The sequence below is a fragment of the Sinohyriopsis cumingii genome, chromosome 5 (assembly GCF_028554795.1).
Source record: "Sinohyriopsis cumingii isolate HCF-2022 chromosome 5, ASM2855479v2, whole genome shotgun sequence".
In the NCBI taxonomy this organism is placed as follows: Eukaryota; Metazoa; Mollusca; class Bivalvia; order Unionida; family Unionidae; genus Sinohyriopsis; species Sinohyriopsis cumingii.
The window spans coordinates 57357803-57377081 of record NC_142965.1 but is presented as its reverse complement, the minus strand read 5'-3'; the positions used below and the strand labels follow the sequence as shown (position 1 = coordinate 57377081).

The following is a 19279-nucleotide window of genomic DNA, read 5'->3' as shown; positions in this document are numbered from 1 at the left end:
TTAATATATTTATAGTTGATATAAATCATTCTGTTTTATTAACAGTACCACCGACCATAAAACGCTCTCTCTCTCTCTCTCTCTCTCTCTCTCTCACACACACACACACACACACACACACACACACACACACACATCCTTTGGTGTGTTTGACCTAACTTTTACCATCATTTCATAATTCATGAGACATCGTCGGATGCCACAAACACAAATCCTCTACGTTCGTCATTTCATAAATTTTATCCCGTATCTTGCTATGATTGTCGATCGATAGATCGACTGATCGATCTAGGGGGGGGGGGGAGAGAGCGTCCTTTGCACATTTTCATGTTTAATTAATGATAATCGAATTTTAGCACAATATACTAGGTTTAAGAAACATCAACAACAACAACAACAATATATAAAATTACAACACAGCATGTGTACCACCTAAAAGTGAAATTTACCGTATAATATCGACATATTTTGCAACTTTGTATCATTGATAAACACTGCAGATACATCCCAAGGAAAGTGCACACTTATCGTTACGACGAAACATATTCTTGTAGGTTGCTTGGTGTAAGTTCTATTTCAAGGGTTTAATCTAGCCCAAATTATGTTACTCTCTCAATCTATATGTCTGCGTAGTTTGTCAGTTATGCATGAGAGGGGACCGGGAAACAGAAAGCAGAAAAGATTGCGATGAAATTGTGTGCCGTATTAAATTCATAAAGAAAACGGGGATTATTTTCATGCGTCACTAATGATTAATGTGTGAAAATTCATCACTGATCTAGAATCAACTGCACACGGTCGCGAGAATGTTTATATATATATATATATATATATATATATATATACCTATGTTCTGTGCATTATCATCAATATATATTTGAATACGGTGCATTTTAGGCGCAAACAGACAGCTAGACGAGCTTGCCAGTGATTTCTACAACTGGAGATTAGAAAATGAACCAGAATGGTCGACAACCCTGGGTATTTACAAATATAATGATAAACTGGAGTCCAACAACTACACGGTTTTCGAGAGTCGTAAGGTAAACTATATTAGCAGCAACGTGTTTTATTTTTTTTCCTCCGGAATAAAGTCTCTGATATACTTTTAGATATAGACTGGTTGTATCTCTTTTAAGTTAAAAGTTAATACGTAACGTTACTAATAATATAAAAGTCAGTAATCATGGCGTAAGGACATTTTGTATTTTTACTGTTTTTGTATTTTTACTGTTTTTGTTCTAACGATTCTTATTTAGGGCACATATAAGGAATAAGATTAAGACTGAGTGTGATAAGATTAATGTTACGTAATTGCTTTGACGATCTTACGTTAACTGAACGAAAACGGTCTAATCAATTCATTATTAAGTAAGCGTTGTGTCCTTTCTCACAACATGAACGAAATATGGCGTTAGCAATTATTGGAGGGTTAAACGTCATTATGGTGGAATAACAACAGCTAAAAGTTAAAGGGATGTATTCAAAGTCTCAGACATTGACGAACTGCAAGTAAATTGTTTCCACCGTCTTTTGGGTTGAGTTATAATGTTTCAGTCTTAATACGTATGTTGTAGCTGAATCATTTAGTGAGGTGCAATTCGTGATGTAATTATTGAGATGTGTTTGCAAAACAATGTAATTTCCTATATTTCCATCGGTAATGACATTAGGAACCACTCCGGTGGCCTAGTGGTTAGAGCGTCCGCCTCGGATGCGGGAGGTCGTGGGTTCGAGTCATAACATAGACTTATAAAAATGGTACTAACAGCTGTCTCGCTTGGCGCTCAGAATTAAGAGGTTAGTGTTCGGACTGGTCGGCCTGGTGGCAGGATAATGTGACTGGGTGGGACATCATGCTACATGTCTGCGGCATGATGCCTCAATGCTAGACATCACTATAAACTGCCACACTGCACTTACTGAAAAGTTGTTAAAGCTACGTTAAAAATCCAAATTACACACAGACCGATTTAGGATAATCGAAAGACAAGTGATGAATAAAGACACTTGATGTGTATTATTTGCCTTAAAGCAAGTTTTCAGTACACACAAAACACCTTTACTATTCATTTTCTTTCTCACCCAACTCCTTTAAATCAATGAATGCAAAGTACAAAATGAGAGTACGAAGATGAAATGATTGGTTTTATAAATGAGTTGAATATGCATTTACTAGCCCTTGTAAATCGCACAGCATCGTATGTTGTATGATAAATTTTAGCCCTTGTAAATCACACAGTATCGTATGTTGTATGGTAAATTTTATTGTTGTTTATGTTTTTGTTTTCTAAACCGCATCTATTAGGTATAAAATATGGACATTTGATCAATTAATGTTGGCAACTTTCCTTTTAATACGAACAGAAACAGTGTACATTTTTCATGTTAATTACAAAACTTATCTCAAGGGATTTTGGATTAATTTGTGTTTGAATACCAACATCATTTTCATTTTTACGTCAATTACAGAACATGTCTCAAAGATTTTTGGAACAGTTGATGTCAATCAAGAGATCAGATCTAGACAAAACACATATGGTCAGCTATGACATTCTGAAAAACATCCTTACAACATATATAGATGGATATCAGTGGTGGAAGTAAGTTATTTCATATTTTGTCCAAAAAAAAATACATCCATTTAAATTGACGAACACACACACACACAATAAGTGTAACAAATTATGAGTGTTATTTTTAATGAAGAACTAATATAGTCGTAAGGAAGTGTTGGAGAATATTGTATATATTTCTCATAACGCTGATATTTAATTTGCAAGAGGGCAGCAGTAAAGTAAACATCGTTAATCTAGAGCACACGTTTCGTTAGATTCAAAATACAGATTAAAAAAAATTCAAAATGAACATAGGATCCTTTGATCGTTAATATACTACAAGTGTCACAAATACAATCACACTAAGCTTGAACAAATCATATTTACACATTTCCATATCTTTTAAGGTACCAGCCATTGAGTCCATTCATATTTCTTGAGGGATTTGTAACCGATCCACAATCATTTGTAGATGTGACACCTTTTGACACCTATGGCGACTTTCTGAATTTCATTATTCGGATTGAGAAAATGCCGCAGCAGGTACGATTCTGTTATACTAACCTTTGTTTGATAGAACGAAGCAAATTTTCTATCAATACGCATTCGGATGTACCGTTTGCGTCGAAGCTAAGACACAGTTCTAGAACTGATTTAATACGGAAGCCACTAAGACAAATGCAGTCATATTACGTTTGCTTTTCAGTAACAATAATAATGTTTAAAATATGGTATTATTATATACAAGTTTAATTTCTGAAACTTTTTTCAAATCATCACGTGGGATTGAGTCTCGGGTTCGGCCAAGTGTGGGTAGGTGTGAAAGCTTGCAAGTAGTTTCTTTTGGGTCGGTGGTTCTATCTGGGGTTTAACAGGGTACTTCCTCCTCAATTTATACTGGCCGCCATGTATAGATCATCTTGTGCTGAAAAATGGCGTTAAACCTTTCAACAACAACAATAAAGCATCACGACAGAAGTTTTTAATACTTTTATTTTGTCACCTTGAGGAAATTATACCTATAGACACAAAGTTCATAATTTGAGATCCCTGTTATGTTTTGTTATATCTATCTTTATTTTTCAAAGTCTACACTTTTCAAAATTTATTTTCAGTATGTTTTATATGTTTTGTTATATAAATCTCTTTTTCGAAGATCACACTATCAATGTTTATTTTCGGTATGTTTTTGATGTTTTGCAATATATATATATATATATATATATATATATATATATATATATATATATATATATATATATATATATATATATTTTTTTTTTTTTTTTCAAAGATAACACTTTCAATAATATTTTCAGTATGGTTTTCTCTTTTGTAATATATGTCTTTTTTCAAAGATCACACGTTCAGTATTTATTTTCAGTATGTTTTTTATGTTTTGTAATATACATGTTTATTTCAAAGGATCACACTTTTCAATTGTATTTTCGGTATGTTTTTTTTGTTTTGTAATAAACATCGTTTTTATCAAAGATCACACGTTTCAATATTTATTTTCCGTATGTTTTTATGTTTTGTAATGTATATCTTTTTATCGAAGATCACATATTTCGATATTTATTTTCAGAATGTATTTTATGTTTTGTAATATCAATTTTTATTTTTCAAAGGTCACACTTTTCATCACCTTTTCATTATGTTTTCTTTGTTTTGCAATATGTATCTTTATTTTGCAAAGATCAAACTTTTCAGTATTTATTTTTATTTTTCAAAGATCATACGTTACAATTGTTATTTTCAGTATGTTTTTTATCTTTTGTAATAAATCCCTTTATTTTTCAAAGATCATACGTTTCAATTGTTATTTTCATTATATTTTTGATATCTTTTGTAATAAATCCCTTTACTTTTCAAAGATCACACGTTTCAATATTTATTTTCAGTATGTTTTTTGTTTTATAATATATATCTTTATCTTTCAAAGACCACACATTTCAATATTTATTTTCAGTACGATGAAATGATTGAAGATGCAAGACTGGCTATTAAATATAACCATACTCTAAATAATGTCTCTTTGGTATGTATTTGATATAGTCCTTTTATAACTGCATTTTTCTCACACGAGCGTGGCCCATTGTGTGCATTATAATTGCATATTTCTCACATTAGTGTCGACCATTGTGTACATTATACATGCATATTTCTCCCACGAGAGTTGATAATTGTGTACATTGTACATGCATATTTGTCCCACGAGAGTTGATAATTGTGTACATTATACATGCATATTTCTCCCACGAGAATTGATAATTGTGTACATTATACATGCATATTTCTCCCACGAGAGTTGATAATTGTGTACATTATACATGCATATTTCTCCCACGAGTGTTGATAATTGTGTACCTTATACATGCATATTTCTCCCACGAGAGTTGATAATTGTGTACATTATACATGCATATTTCTCCCACGAGAGTTGATAATTGTGTACATTATAACTGCACGTTTCCCAAACGAGTGTGGTCCATCATCTACATTATAAATTCCTATTTCACACACGAATGGGGTCTAATGTATGCATTATAACTGTACATTTTTCAAACGACTATTGTCAATTGTGTGCAATATAATAGCAGACTTCTCATTCGAGTCTTGTCCATTATGTACATTATAAATGCATATTTCCCACAAGAGTGTGGTGTATTGTATTCAGTATGATTTCATATTTCTCAACGAGCTTGGTCCATTGTGTAAATTGAAACTTGCTTTTAGGCTGGAATGAATAACTTATTTTCAAAGAGAATTTAATGTCGAGTGGTGATATCGCAAGGCTAAGCATCAGTTTGAGTAGTTACGTTGCTGCATACTACTATATCGTGTATGACTAGCTTCGTACCATATATACCCTTAATTACTAGTTGCATAAATTTTGTTAATCCCCTGATGATCATTCTGATTTATACGTGTCAAAGACACTGCTTACTTTTCGACTGGAAATTAAGAATCGTATGTAATATTTACATGTCTCCAAATTCTAATGTCACTTTTTCTGTTTATAATGTTTTAAAAGTATCTAAGACAGTTGATGACTAAAATATTCACAAAGTTATTTGTGTGTTGGACAAAAGCTCTCGACAGGAACTGAGTTTCTATATGACATAGCTTATATTCCATGTTGTAATAATCAAAGTTATGTATGTATGTATGTATGTATGTATGTATGTAGGTAGGTAGGTAGGTAGGTAGGTAGGTAGGTAGGTGTGTGCGTGCGTGAGTGTGTGTGAACCTTCACTTTTTGCTTTTCGTGTAAAAATGCATTTTTTTTGTCCTGAGGACTCAGCACATTGATATGTTTTAAATATATACTATCATGGTGGTATTGACTTTATACCATAGCATATTCGTACCTTGCTGTAGTTAAACCAATAATATTCAGACACTGTTACATTATCTAGTCAAAACATTTTATTTCAAAACGTTGGTATTTATTATCCGTCTTCCGAAATCTATCACGTGACTGATTTTGACACTCTGCAGTGAGAAATAATCGCGGGATTTGTGAAATCAGTATCATCGTCGTAACAAGGGAACGCTATTCGTACCAAGTGATAACACAAAATTGTGTCTTAGGTCAAAATATGTGTCCTAAAGTAGCAACAGTTTTAGGGGATAAAACTAACCTTTCAATGGAAAGTATAAGATTAAATCAGCTTTAAATGGCACAAGTCCCTCTTCCCCATTTTGATGCAGGTAGCTATCTTGGTTATTTCTCCTAATCTGCTGATAATCAAAGCGCTGTTGGGGTCAAAACATTCAATATGCATATATGAACCAGTCAATAGACTATAATATGATATTACAGTTGTAGTTGTACTAATTACGACACTATGATCTGAAACTGAGGTATAGTAAGAGCAAAACCAACAAGTTTGATGTAATTCAGCAAATAATTTATTTCCCAAAATTACAAAGGGATAATTTTAAAGGACCTTGCAGTATTGTCAATTAAATCCCGATTAATCCTAACGTTCTGTCACAAGTCCAAATATGTACAATGTTCCGAATGAGTTACAGTACTGAATATGTTGATTTGCCAGTAGTCATGGATGAGCTGATGTATCAATCGTCTTGGTGTATCAAAATGATATAATCCGTAATATCCTTGAGTGAATTCACAATAATCCCAATATAGTGATTTATCAAAATTGTCAATGACCACTTCGTATTTCCAAAGAATAATGTTTAAATATATGATTCCTCCCAAATTATATCTGATCACAACTGACAACGGTTCTAGAGACTGCACTTAAAGTAGGAATGACTAATTGTTAACTTGATCTTCTTTTAAGGACAGAATATTACCTGACATATAACACAACAAAATGCCCTGTACTTAGGTCATTTCCAATGGAAATGTCCATCAAACTCGTAAGAATGGTCAAGTCTATTTACTTAAAGTTTAGCAAACAGCCTGACAGAAAAATCAGGTAAACCATACAATTTCCGAAAGAAAAATTAGTCTTGAACTCAAAATCAAGCGAACATGTTGTTTATAAATGATCAAGGTGTTTGATCTATAATCAAGGACACAAATTACTATGTAATAAGTTGTTTACGAACGACCTCAACAAATCATGGAATAAAGTTAAGCACACACACACACACAATATATATATATATATATATATATATATATATATATATATATATATATATATATATATATATATATATATATATATATATATATATATGACTTTAGAATTGACTTGTTTACATTATGGTATGTCTTCTTTTATAAAGATATACTCGAGGCATTAACGTCAGATCCCGATTTCACCTTGTTCTGAATATGTCTTTGACCCAGTAATGTATCCCGATCCATGGTTCAGAGATAAAAGGTGGGGAAGAAGTCTCTTAGGATCTAAAATCTGGAATATTATTATAACTGTTTGGAAAAAAATTATTTTCTTGTGCATAGAGCATTTCAATATGGACTATGGATCGTAATTCGAAGAGTAGCCCCTCTCTTAAAAACAACAACAAATAAACAAAAATTGTCACTAATGATGCTATTTAAAAGTACGACACCGTTTGTTGTAATGGTCGTAAATTAGAATGGTGTACATTTATTCTTTAATTGTGTCTAATTAGATTTGATATTTAAATTTAAAGTAAGTTACACTATTTATAAATTTCAGAATCGCATTCCACAACAAATAGATGAACTCACGTCCAAGGAATCCTCATTTCCCGTAATCAAACCGTTTTTGGAGGACAAAGCAGCAATTATACTGGGCAGCACTTTGTATGAATTGCTTATTATATTTAATTTACTTTAAACATCAAACATATTACCTTAAATGTCACATAGGTTCATCTTTTCATATTACGACTCATGATTTATATATAATTTTAACTATTTTACTACTATCACAGAAAAAAATATTAAATGAATACAATGTTTTAGTGAGTCTTTCTTTTGTCATTCTTTTTACATAAATGATTACACAGAATGAATTTCAGTTTTAATGAACGTCGAAATTTATTACAGGAATAATATGACAGAGCGTATGAGGCATGCAATTAAGAACTTGATTCAGAAATTGAAAGACGTCAAGTCGTTCATTGAGAAGGTGAGTATGGATGTGACGTAAATGTGTCTGATTTTTAACGCAGCGTTATCCATATTAATCATAGTCAACATCACACTAAAACGTATTTGTGTCAATTAAGCTGGAATCGACATCCTGACCTCCGAATTTTAACCATCCTTTTGAAGAGATCTCTATACGCTGTTTTATAATCTGTACGCTTAATTAGCAGCTTAGGATTTGATAGAGTCTCTGTACCGGATAGCGCATTTCTTAAAATCATAATTTCTATTCAGATAGCATCCATTATTACCAATAGCCTTTTGTTTAAATATAATTATTCATTTCCTTTATTATTCAATATCCAAGTATTTTAACTTCACAACAGTCAGCTGTGGACTTTAACAGACCAATAACAGACCGATTATAGCTTACTTGAGCCTTTATATATTGGCTTATAAAAACGAGAGTTATGTGTATAAAGTTCTGGTCATAGAAACAAAATTCAGATGGGTAAAAATATCATTATTTTGGCCGTTTGACCTTTCAAAATACAGATGAATTCAATATATCTTACTTTGACTTATTGTTACTGAGAAGAACTACCGGTCATTTGATCCAAACTGACGTACTTGTGATACTTTATTTAATCGAAAGCACTAGTACTAATGCGACCTTAAGTAAGCTCAGTGACAACCAGTTAAGTCCGATTTTTAAAAGTTTCCATTACCATTTTAGGAATATATGCTCCATACACGGAAGACCTGGGGAATACTTGGATGGGAGAACGGGAAGCAAAATTACATAGATACACTAAGGTGGCATACTTCGCTTACTAATACACCAGAAGAAGTCCACCAGAAAGGTTTGGATGAAGTTAAACGCATATACGATGAAATGTTAAAGGTAGGTAGCAATATTATGTGCATATTTATTCATGTAAACATTATTTTGTCTCCAATATATTTTAAATCGACGATATTTACTAGACAAATATCGATAAAAAATGAAAGAAGACCCTATTATAAGCTTTCTCAACTATCTTTCGACACCACCGTAAAAATGAGGCTGTTAATTTAGGAGATGTGAATTAATTGAAACGTTTATGATACGTTTATGTTAGTCGATATGTTTTGGACATGCATAATCTTGAAGTAGTAACGCATGATTCTTCTTAAATTCATTACTATAAATTATACGAGCTAAGTATTACACGAATATTATATGAACAGTTGCCAATATTGACCTATCAATACAATTGATTCTTGTGCACGGTTTTGATAATCAGCAATTCATCTCATGGTACCGTTACATTTGTCTTCTTGACGTACGTCATCCAATCATATTACTTTAGGAGAACTACTACTACCATTCAAATCCAGCCCTTCCAGATAACACTTATAAATAAAAAAGCTACAAGTTATCTGCCACCTGCATGGCGATCGGGCAGAATGATATCCCGTTTGTTATAGGGATTGGCTTCAAATCCCGTGAACATCTCAGTTATTGCTTCCGTCAGGCGGTCTACTCATGTCAACAGCAACCTCGCCTCGCAAAAGTCCTCTTCAAAGTTTTTTTGGAAGTCCTACCCTTACAAGTTTGATGAGTCTTTATTTCAAAAGTGAAGTACACCCCTTCTCTGTTTCCATATTTTCTTTCTTCCTATGACGATAACGTTCAGCCTTTAGAAACAATCACTTGGCCGTCACTTAATATTGTTACATACTTGTACGGTTTTCATATCCGACTTCACAATAGTTATAGTTTTAAAGAGATATGAAAGCATGTCTGTACTGGTTATAAAAAACTCTTAACATGTGTATAATTTCCGTTACCACGGGATCCATACCGGTAAGTGTTTTCTATACCGATGCAATAGTAGTCAAGTTTAACTGAATTCAACTGTCCAGACTGTCCTTGAGATTATATATGTTATACTGGCACTGATCCAATATAGAAAACGTATTTATCTTACAGTATAGCTTCCGCATGCGGTCGGATATATACGGATAGTTTCTATACATGTTTTACTCAGTAGCGCCAAATTAATGCATGATACTATTTGCGATGCTTGAATGATTTTTATATGTACATGCAATCAACAATTGTCTTTTCCTACAGGTAAGCTTTCTAAAGAATTGATTATTTACCTTATAGTCCGTCGTACATGTACGTACTATAAACGAAACTCCAGTGATTCTACCCGTACCACTGGCTAGACCAGTCTGACAAACACTTACATATGTAGTTCTCTTGTTGTCATACCTTGAATACATGTCAGACGTGCATGTTATGGACAGATGCAAATAAAAGCTTGGATGACGAAAGTATCTGCTTGCACGCAAGGCGACGAGCAGTATCTTGTCAGGGCAGTGAGAAAGAGAGCAACAACAAGAATCAGTTTGTTCGCATATCTGAGTTATGGATCGGATACGTGGATGAATATCCCGTTACCACGTCCCAACCGCAACTACTGAACAACGTCATACCAGTTAAATGGCCATGTCCTTTCCCAAAACGGACATTGCTATAAAAATCTGATCTCAATATACTACTCCCAACTCGATCATACGGTATCATCCACAAGAAAACGATCTTGTTCATTTCCACGACTCGCATATGACACCCAATTTAGTGCCATAATACCCAGGAAAACAGTTTTACAAGGATCATCTAACCCGCGAAGTACCTCAAAACACTTCATGCTAACGATGTCCATCTTGGGGCCTACGATTTCAAGAGATGTCTCTTTACTTGCCTAAGGGACTCTGCCACAAAAGATACTCTACTTATCACACGTTAGAAGTAACGGGATCTCATTTTGTCAGTGCTGCAAGTGCAGTGGGCTACCATTATCGACATTCGTCTCTAACTTCTTCAAAGGTCGACCAGGAGATGTCGGCTTCGCTACCTGAATCTACAAACGATGATACTGGCATTCAAGGTTCCTCGTTGGTTTTAGATCCTACTTGGATGAGTGAACTCCGCCTTGCATGCTGGAACTGAACTTTCTCTACTAATATCACTGGATTTCTGATCTCAATCCTCTACATCACCTTCCTGGTCGACAGTTCTGACATCAGGTGAAATAATGTACGAAAGATTCCATTTACAATTGCTTCTACAATTGGAATCTTTATTGGTCACTATCACAGGACTCATACTTATTGCCGATTCCTATTGACCTCGCCACTTTTGTGTTCGATTATATATGTATTGCTTAATTGCGAGGGAAAGAGCTAACCGATAGCCAAAAGTGTCCTCTGCCACAAGAGATACACGGACCGGTTACATGGGTCAAACATCCATTATTCCGTCCCAACATAATGAATCGGTCTACATTTCATCACATACCTATTGTCGTTTCGACCGGACTGTGCCGTATATGTGGAATCATAGCGTTCACAACCGCAACAGATAAGTCACGCTATCAATTCATTTCGCGCAAGACTTTAGTCCACGGAAATAAAGAAGGCGTTATTCACATTACGGTACATTTTATGACCGAGTCACAACATACTAGAGCCATAATAATAGCTATCAACTAACAACAGGTGGGAAAAGATGCAATGCTCCGTATGCTCATCTAATAGACCTTTTACCGTCTAAGATATGCTCGCAACCTTCATCATCTATTCTCTCCTTTATCATCAGATTGACGGAATTAACAACATGTCACCATTCCTCTCAGCCTCAGCTGTAGCCCCCTATCCTATCTTTATTACACACCCCGGTAGGAAGAAGGCTCCATTCTTTTTCATGGCTGCTTGGGAAGATTTACTATGCATGCTGTCATGGGGACCCAACAAGTTTCATGCGGACTCCGTTTCACTTTCAACGCCCATACTAAGTTCTTCCTTTACAACGCAGCACGCATCAGTTTGTCATCTACCTAAGAACAATCAGTCAATTGTTTTGCAATTGGGTTTGCGATGAAGTGCAACAACGGGTCTTAACACTGTCTATTCTGGAGACATAACAATCTCCTTGTCAACAAGGACACCTCCCACCTCTTACCCTTCCAGGATTTGGTCGACAATGCCTAGAATTAATGTTCATGTATAAGGAATAGATACCCTACGAACAAGATTTGAAATCACGCAATAGTAAGCTTCAAGCCTATTTAGAAAAATCCATCAGCTCTAGAATTCTCTAGATGAATGAGTTTTGCTCAATAAGGTAGCGCACGTCTTAGCCCTTGGTCGCTTTATTGGATTCCCTATCACAATGATTACATAGTCCTAGGGGAGACCGAACCTGTGACCATTGGTTCAGCTCCCACAATCTACAACAATACGAGGTTGTATCTGGAAGGCGGGGAAACCACTTTTTATTTACGTCGGCGGTACCTCTGCAAGCAAAATCTCCAACAATCACGAGTGATATGGATGCGAACATAGAAGGCTGGGGGAGAAAGTTTCTTACTATTTCGGACTTCCATAGAAGCGTAGTCCCATCAAAATAATTGTTATATGTTAGTCATTGGCGGCTGAAGAACGGATATCTCCTTCTGTCTGTTGACTTCAACGTGGTGACTCATCTCAAACAAGAAAGCGGAACAAGTACTCAGACTTTTGTATTCTTCTTTTGGGATTTTCTAAAGTGGTGTCGTCATTAACAATACACCCTTAAATTCGACATGCAATAAGCTGTGTCGTATATTAGCATGTTCATGGTTCTGCAAATAGGAAATATTTTAAACGGATTGGTCTCTTCATCCCTCTTTCTTCACTCAGTAGTCACTGGCTGAGATTGACCTATGATGGACCTATCGGTGACAAGGTGAAATGCCAAAACCTCAGCCTATGTCTAACCAATCCCGGACACAAAAGGCCCGAATAGTCAATGCTCTTTCTATGGATTGGAATGGTAGAATTTATACATTTCTTCAACACCTCTGCAGGAACAAGCATATCCGAGTGTCTCCTCATCCTCATTACTACTCTTAGATGTGAAATATCGGAGCTACCTCATCAATCTCAATACAATTGCCAGAACTGAGATATTCCCTCATCAGACTTACGAAACAACAATGGCGGGTGTTTCACCCCAATGTTTCATGACCTGCACATCTGAATCTTTTTAATTACACCCTTAAGAACCAACTGTTCTCACAATAAGTGGTAGATTGAAATGGCCATCCACCTTAGAAGCGTAAGGAGGCAGTGGAATATGATCTCAGCGGAGCGCACAAGATCACAATGTGCCAATGTCGGCATCTATTTCTCAATAATTAATGTCCTATGTTTCTTCGATTAGAAAAAGTTAGCACCAATAACAACTAAACCTACCGTTCCACAAGCACTGGCATACTGTGCCATCATGGAAGAGAGGGTATCAGACAAACCAAAGATCTGTCTGATTTTGCATTGTTTTGGATTCCACCTGGCCAATGACATTGTCCCCTTGTCAAGTGGAAGTTATCATGAGTATTAACCTGGCAGAGAAAGACACCATTTGAACTTCTCTCAATAGCTTACTTAGTTCAATATCTTATAAGTCCTGCTTAATCACTACTTTTGGTAGTCAGCAGGCACAATCAGCGATACATTTCTTATTGGTGGACTCCTCTACTTGCAGTTTCGTCACGATGGATCAACGTCGTCTATGGAGATCCATACTTTTTTTTTACCAAGTACGGGCTTCTTTCATGAGGAATTATATATTAGTAATAATTTTAATCTATTCTGGATACTTCATCTCAAGGTCATTGACATGTCCTAGTGCGAACTCTTAATGGTATTTCAGGAATATCGAATCTATGCATCGAAGGAGATAACGCCTTATTATATTGTCGACGAGAGGAAGGATGATATATCAACATAGGCATTTTCATCTTGAATAAGGGGGATATCTGTCCTGCCTATCGGATTAAACCCATACCAGTGATTTTGCTTTTGCTTAGCATATTGGCTCACGAAGTGACGACTGTCTGCATAATTATTGCATAGGAACAAAACTGTTCTCTATTTTTATCCGTAGGATGGAAATCTGAATACACTTTGCCAGTTCTTATCAGAGATCTCTGCTCCTGAAAGGTTCATGTCGATGTTGAAGAACCTTTACCAGTGGCACAAAGGTTACACTTCCAGATCGTTCGACGCGGTTTCACGACTTCAGCTGGATATGCGGGAGCGAATTATTTTCCATTTCGATGCCTCTCCCCGACAGTCCCATAATCTCTAGACGTTGTCTCACATACCTTTTAGTATGGTCTCCCCAGGATAAGGGGATGCTTCTCACTCCACCTCTAACGTATTCTCCTACGGTATTATAATTGGGTAACATATTTAAAAAAGAAACCTTTTTTTCTTGTAACATATGTTTCTTCGAGAATACGTAATCAATCATGATACACATACACACTCCCATTCTCACCACAGTTACATCCATAGAGAGCGTGCCTTACGCTCCGATAGTCACTGAGATGTTTACGGGATTTGGCGCCAATCCCTATACCGAGGGGACATCAATCTGCCCAACCGTCACCTAATGGGCAGATAACGTTTAGAATGTTTTGGCTAAAAGTGTTATCTGGGAGGGCTGGATTTGTGAGGTAGCTGTAGATGTCTTAAGGTATTGGATGGATAAGTATTCTTGAAAAACATATTTTAGTAGAAAAAGTCACAAACAGACTGTGCATGCTTTACTGTATTATTCAAGGTTATGAGAAAACTAGGATTCCATGGAAGTGTGCGGGAATTCTTCAACTTATTGAAGAGCAACTCTAGTTTCCTGATCAGAAACCCGGTAGGTAACAGACAGAAAGCATTAATGCAAAATTATTAGCTTATTTACACAAAAATAACTTCACCAATCAATATATATATATATATATATATATATATATATATATATATATATATATATATATATATATATATATATATGCATACATACAACAAAAGGGTATCTACCTAACGAATCAAGCACCTCCGTCTGCGTGACTTAATATTCAGTTTTTTTTTTCTTCCTATTTCTTAAACTTGCAAATACCACATAACTTTTTCTCTAATCACCCAAGTGTAACACATTGGGAAACTACAACTTCACACTCGCAATGCTTTGCTTTTGTTTGACATTGTTTTTATGCTTCAATGCATCTAACTAATTGTCGTGTACTTTGAACAGTTTTTGATAGGTTCCGCAATAAAACAGTTCTTTAATAGCCGATTCTTTAATTTATGCATGATAAAAACTACAATAGGCTATTACCGAGACTTTGTTGGTACTCATCAGTTACCAAAGTATCTTGTGCTAAAAGCTTCTCAATAAGCTAGTCTCTGAAAGGTTCGCAGGTTAACTCTTACCCTGCTTACCGTGACGACATATCAGGTGCAGAGAGTTCGCTTCTTACAGGACAATACATCTGTTCTAAAACCCAAAAGTCGTTCAGAACCTCAGCGCCCATACTAAGCGGCATAAGATAACTCTCCGCCATCAGACCATGACAACTGACACTGCATCATCACGTCTATGTCATGACTAATATTTAAATGCTTCAGTGACAGAAAACTGTTCACTGTCATGTAAGCATTCACGACTTAAAATATCACTTTTTACTCATATGGCTAACTCCAAAAGCAGAATGTTAAATATCAAACTTATAGCAACTTCCAGGCAGATTCTTATGCCATAAGCACTCACTGCAAATATTCCATTCTGCCATTAAACATCCATGGCGTTATATAGAGCCGCTTCTCTTAAAGCACACAAACCAATTATAATTTGCATCAGTCTTGGTCAAGCAAGCACAAGGCTTCTAACCAATGTGTCTTGAAGTTAATACTGCACTGATTAATCCCAGACAATTTATCACCCACCACCCCCAAAAAACGAAACAAAAACAAACAAACAAAAGAGGCATCTCCCCTCACATACAAATGTTAGAATCAAATGCAGTTATTACAGAATGTACATCACCCTTGAACAACGTAACGTTTGGTGGTATTTGTGTGGCTTTGCCTATTTTTAATCAATTTGTCAACTCAGCCATACAACTTCCACGGGGAAATGGCAATTGCCCATCTTTATGCTTAGTGGCAAAGTGAGGGGAAATGTGTGTGTGTGTGTGTGTGTGAATCTCTCAGGAGGTTTGTCTTGTATCAATCAAATACACTACATTACCTAGTAATGACCCCAGACTGGGAAGGAAGTCATAATATAAATTTAATCATGGTAAAACTCACCCCTGAGACATGCTATTTCAGTAACGTATTTTTCTTGCTGAAAATGCAATTCAACTGACCTCATGTATGATGCAGATAAAAGAAAGTATCTCACTAACCACAATTTAAAAAAGAAGAACTGCAGTCTGTTATTAAAAGCATGTTTTATTGCACTCCCAAATTATATCCTACTGGGAACAGCAATGATTCTTAAAGAACAATATCTGCTCAAATTTAAATGTAAATTACAAAAAAGAAACAAGTCTTCTTTTTTGCATTAAATATTCCAAAGCGCGTGAGAATTTTAAAGGAAGGTTTTAACTTCCTGGAGGATGCGTTTTCCGACCAGGTGCCATGTCAAAAGGTCTGACAGTTTTTGGTTTTTGAAAAACAATAACTCGAAAAATGTCACAACACTATCACAAAAATCACAGCTGCCAATATAAAATCTTTATTGTTACACGCAAAGAGGTATCCGTATCAAGCGAATCAAACTAATGTATCAGTGTAGCTTGACAGCCTATGTTTCCCCTATTTCCAAGGACAAGGAAAGATCGGTTGCCAACTGGAATGTCCTAAAACATACGGTTACGATAGTAAGTTACTCTAATCATTTAATTACCATACATAGCAAAACGCTAATATCACACTTGCAAGGTTTTGTTCTTGTTTCACATTCGTATAATTTGCATTACTTATTGATAAATCTTTTCAAGCTTACTATTTGTTCTTCACGCCATGCAATACAAGACACTGCTCAAATATATGATACAACGAATTATGTCTGTCTTAAATTACTAATCACATATAACTAAACTATAAAGGTAATTGTTTACGTTAATATATTAGGAATGTCCATTTTACAAAACTAATCCATACAATCCAAAAATCTCGTGAATTCTGTACATTAGGACGCGTGCTCAATAACTTGGTTAATTGGTCGGGTTCATACGTTTTTCCCCATCACCGACTCCTCATACTCAACAAATGATCACTATAATCTAACATTAGCTATATACGGACAGGTAAATACAAACAGGACATACCCTAGGTTTATTTCAATATATATGTAATGTGTCTGTGTGTGTGTGTGTGCGCACGCGTGTGTATATAGATAGATACAACTTATCATAGTTTGATTGTTCGTTTGTGGTTCTTTAATTCTTCTATTAATGACCTTTTAATCTCCCGTATTGTAAGCAATTACGTCTATTTATTGTATGATTATTCTGAATTTAAACACAAACGTATTGCAGTACGTATTTGTATGTATCACAGGTATTTATCTCATGCTTTAGACAAGAATATATATATATATATATATATATATATATATGCAAACACAACGATGTTTCTTTTCATTTGTTTGCCTTGTCTATGTTTTGTATTTGCTTTGAAAAAGACTCGTTAAGAGTCGAAAGCGTTCAGGCTAATTAATACTAGTTATGCACTGTTTGTAGTCAGGTTATTATATATATATATATATATATATATATATATATATATATATATATATATATATATATATATATATATATCTTGCTTTCTTTTAGGAAGCTACTCTCCAAAGATTTCGGGACATCATTTTTCAGCGCATCATGCCCGAGCTTCCAAAATACTTCAAAAATCTCCCAAACTTGCCCTTAGTGTAAGTAGGACCTTCTAATTGGGAAAATGTCTGATGCAGAGAAAGTGGTTTGATTTTTCTTACAGTTTTAACTCTAGCTTTGATAGTTGTTTTCTTACTAGAATCGGACTCATCTGGTACTTTTGATAGTTGTTTTCTTCCTAGAACTGGTCTCATCTGGTGCTCTTGCAACCAGCTGCAAAGCAATTTCCCGGTGTTTTTAGTTCTTTAAAATTTGTATCGAAAGAAGGATGAAGAAATGGAGAATATTCTATTTCAGCAAGTAAATATTTGTTACAATACTATCGTATTCCAGAAGAAATACTACATTTTATTTATCTGTCTTTAGGTAGGTATCACCTGCCATATTGTGTAGGCTATTTCAATAAATATAATTGAGACATTGACAAATTTTATGATTCTTACGATTTAATGCCGCCGAAAAAATGGCTTAATCGTTATCAATACAATATGTAAAGAACAAATTCTCGGAACTTTCTAAAGCTTTCAATAATGCATTTCGAAGCAAGGTCAAGAAATACTGATGTTTTCTTTCTCTTTTTCCCACACTATTTAATGCTTTATTGCTATTGTCTAAAATCTAAAACAATGACCAACCAATGGTCAGAAAATAGTATGCATTATATAACTATATTGTTATATTATGTGTTCATTTGAATAATCATATGGCGAATAAGAGTCCTTTGTATTAAAATATAAATTCTGCCTACTATTATCAAGCATTCTTCTATAGTAATCCAGGGATAACACTTTCCATTCTGTCTGGTGTATATTTATATTTCTCTATAATTAATTATATATACCTTGATTTCTTTCATAGGAATCCGGAATGATTATGTAGATACATGCAAATTAATTACTAGGTCGTTATGCGACTGTGTCTGCTACACACGAGTGCATATTAACACCGATTGAGTAACATCATTTTCTGGTGACCTGTGCTTAGTCGTGAGGGAATATGGGCTCGTGTGTGCAGGCAAGGCGATGGCTGCCGTTTACCCGCGGATCTGGATTAGAATCTCCGTAGAGTACGAATTTAAAATTATCTAACCTGTATGATAGTATTATTTATATTAAAATATTAATTCTGCCTATTATTATCAAGCATTCTTCTATAGAATCCAGGGATAGCACTTTCCGTTCTGTCTGGAGTATATTTATAATTCTCTCTCTGTCTCTGTCTGTCTGTCTGTATGTCTCTCTCTCTCTCTGTATATATATATATATATATATATATATATATATATATATATATATATATATATATATATATATATATATATACTTAAAGTGCATTGTAGCGATTAATATCTGATTGCAGTGTCAAGAATTCCCCTCAAGATG

At 34.8% G+C, this 19279-nt stretch overlaps 1 protein-coding gene across 1 annotated transcript in view; it reads left to right on the top strand.

The window, feature by feature from the left end:
- Nucleotides 1-19278, top strand: part of LOC149799228 (uncharacterized) — a gene marked incomplete at its 3' end in the record, with an annotated part of 135746 nt that extends 116468 nt beyond the window's left edge. Inside the window, exons 19-28 of the mRNA XM_089958169.1 lie at nt 898-1043; nt 2473-2603; nt 2966-3101; nt 4531-4599; nt 7727-7833; nt 8080-8161; nt 8858-9025; nt 14783-14869; nt 17841-17935; nt 19257-19278. Of these exons, the coding sequence (XP_089814295.1) occupies nt 898-1043; nt 2473-2603; nt 2966-3101; nt 4531-4599; nt 7727-7833; nt 8080-8161; nt 8858-9025; nt 14783-14869; nt 17841-17935; nt 19257-19278 (1043 nt within the window). The remainder of the gene's footprint in view (nt 1-897; nt 1044-2472; nt 2604-2965; nt 3102-4530; nt 4600-7726; nt 7834-8079; nt 8162-8857; nt 9026-14782; nt 14870-17840; nt 17936-19256) is intronic.
- Nucleotide 19279: the final 1 nt, after the last annotated feature.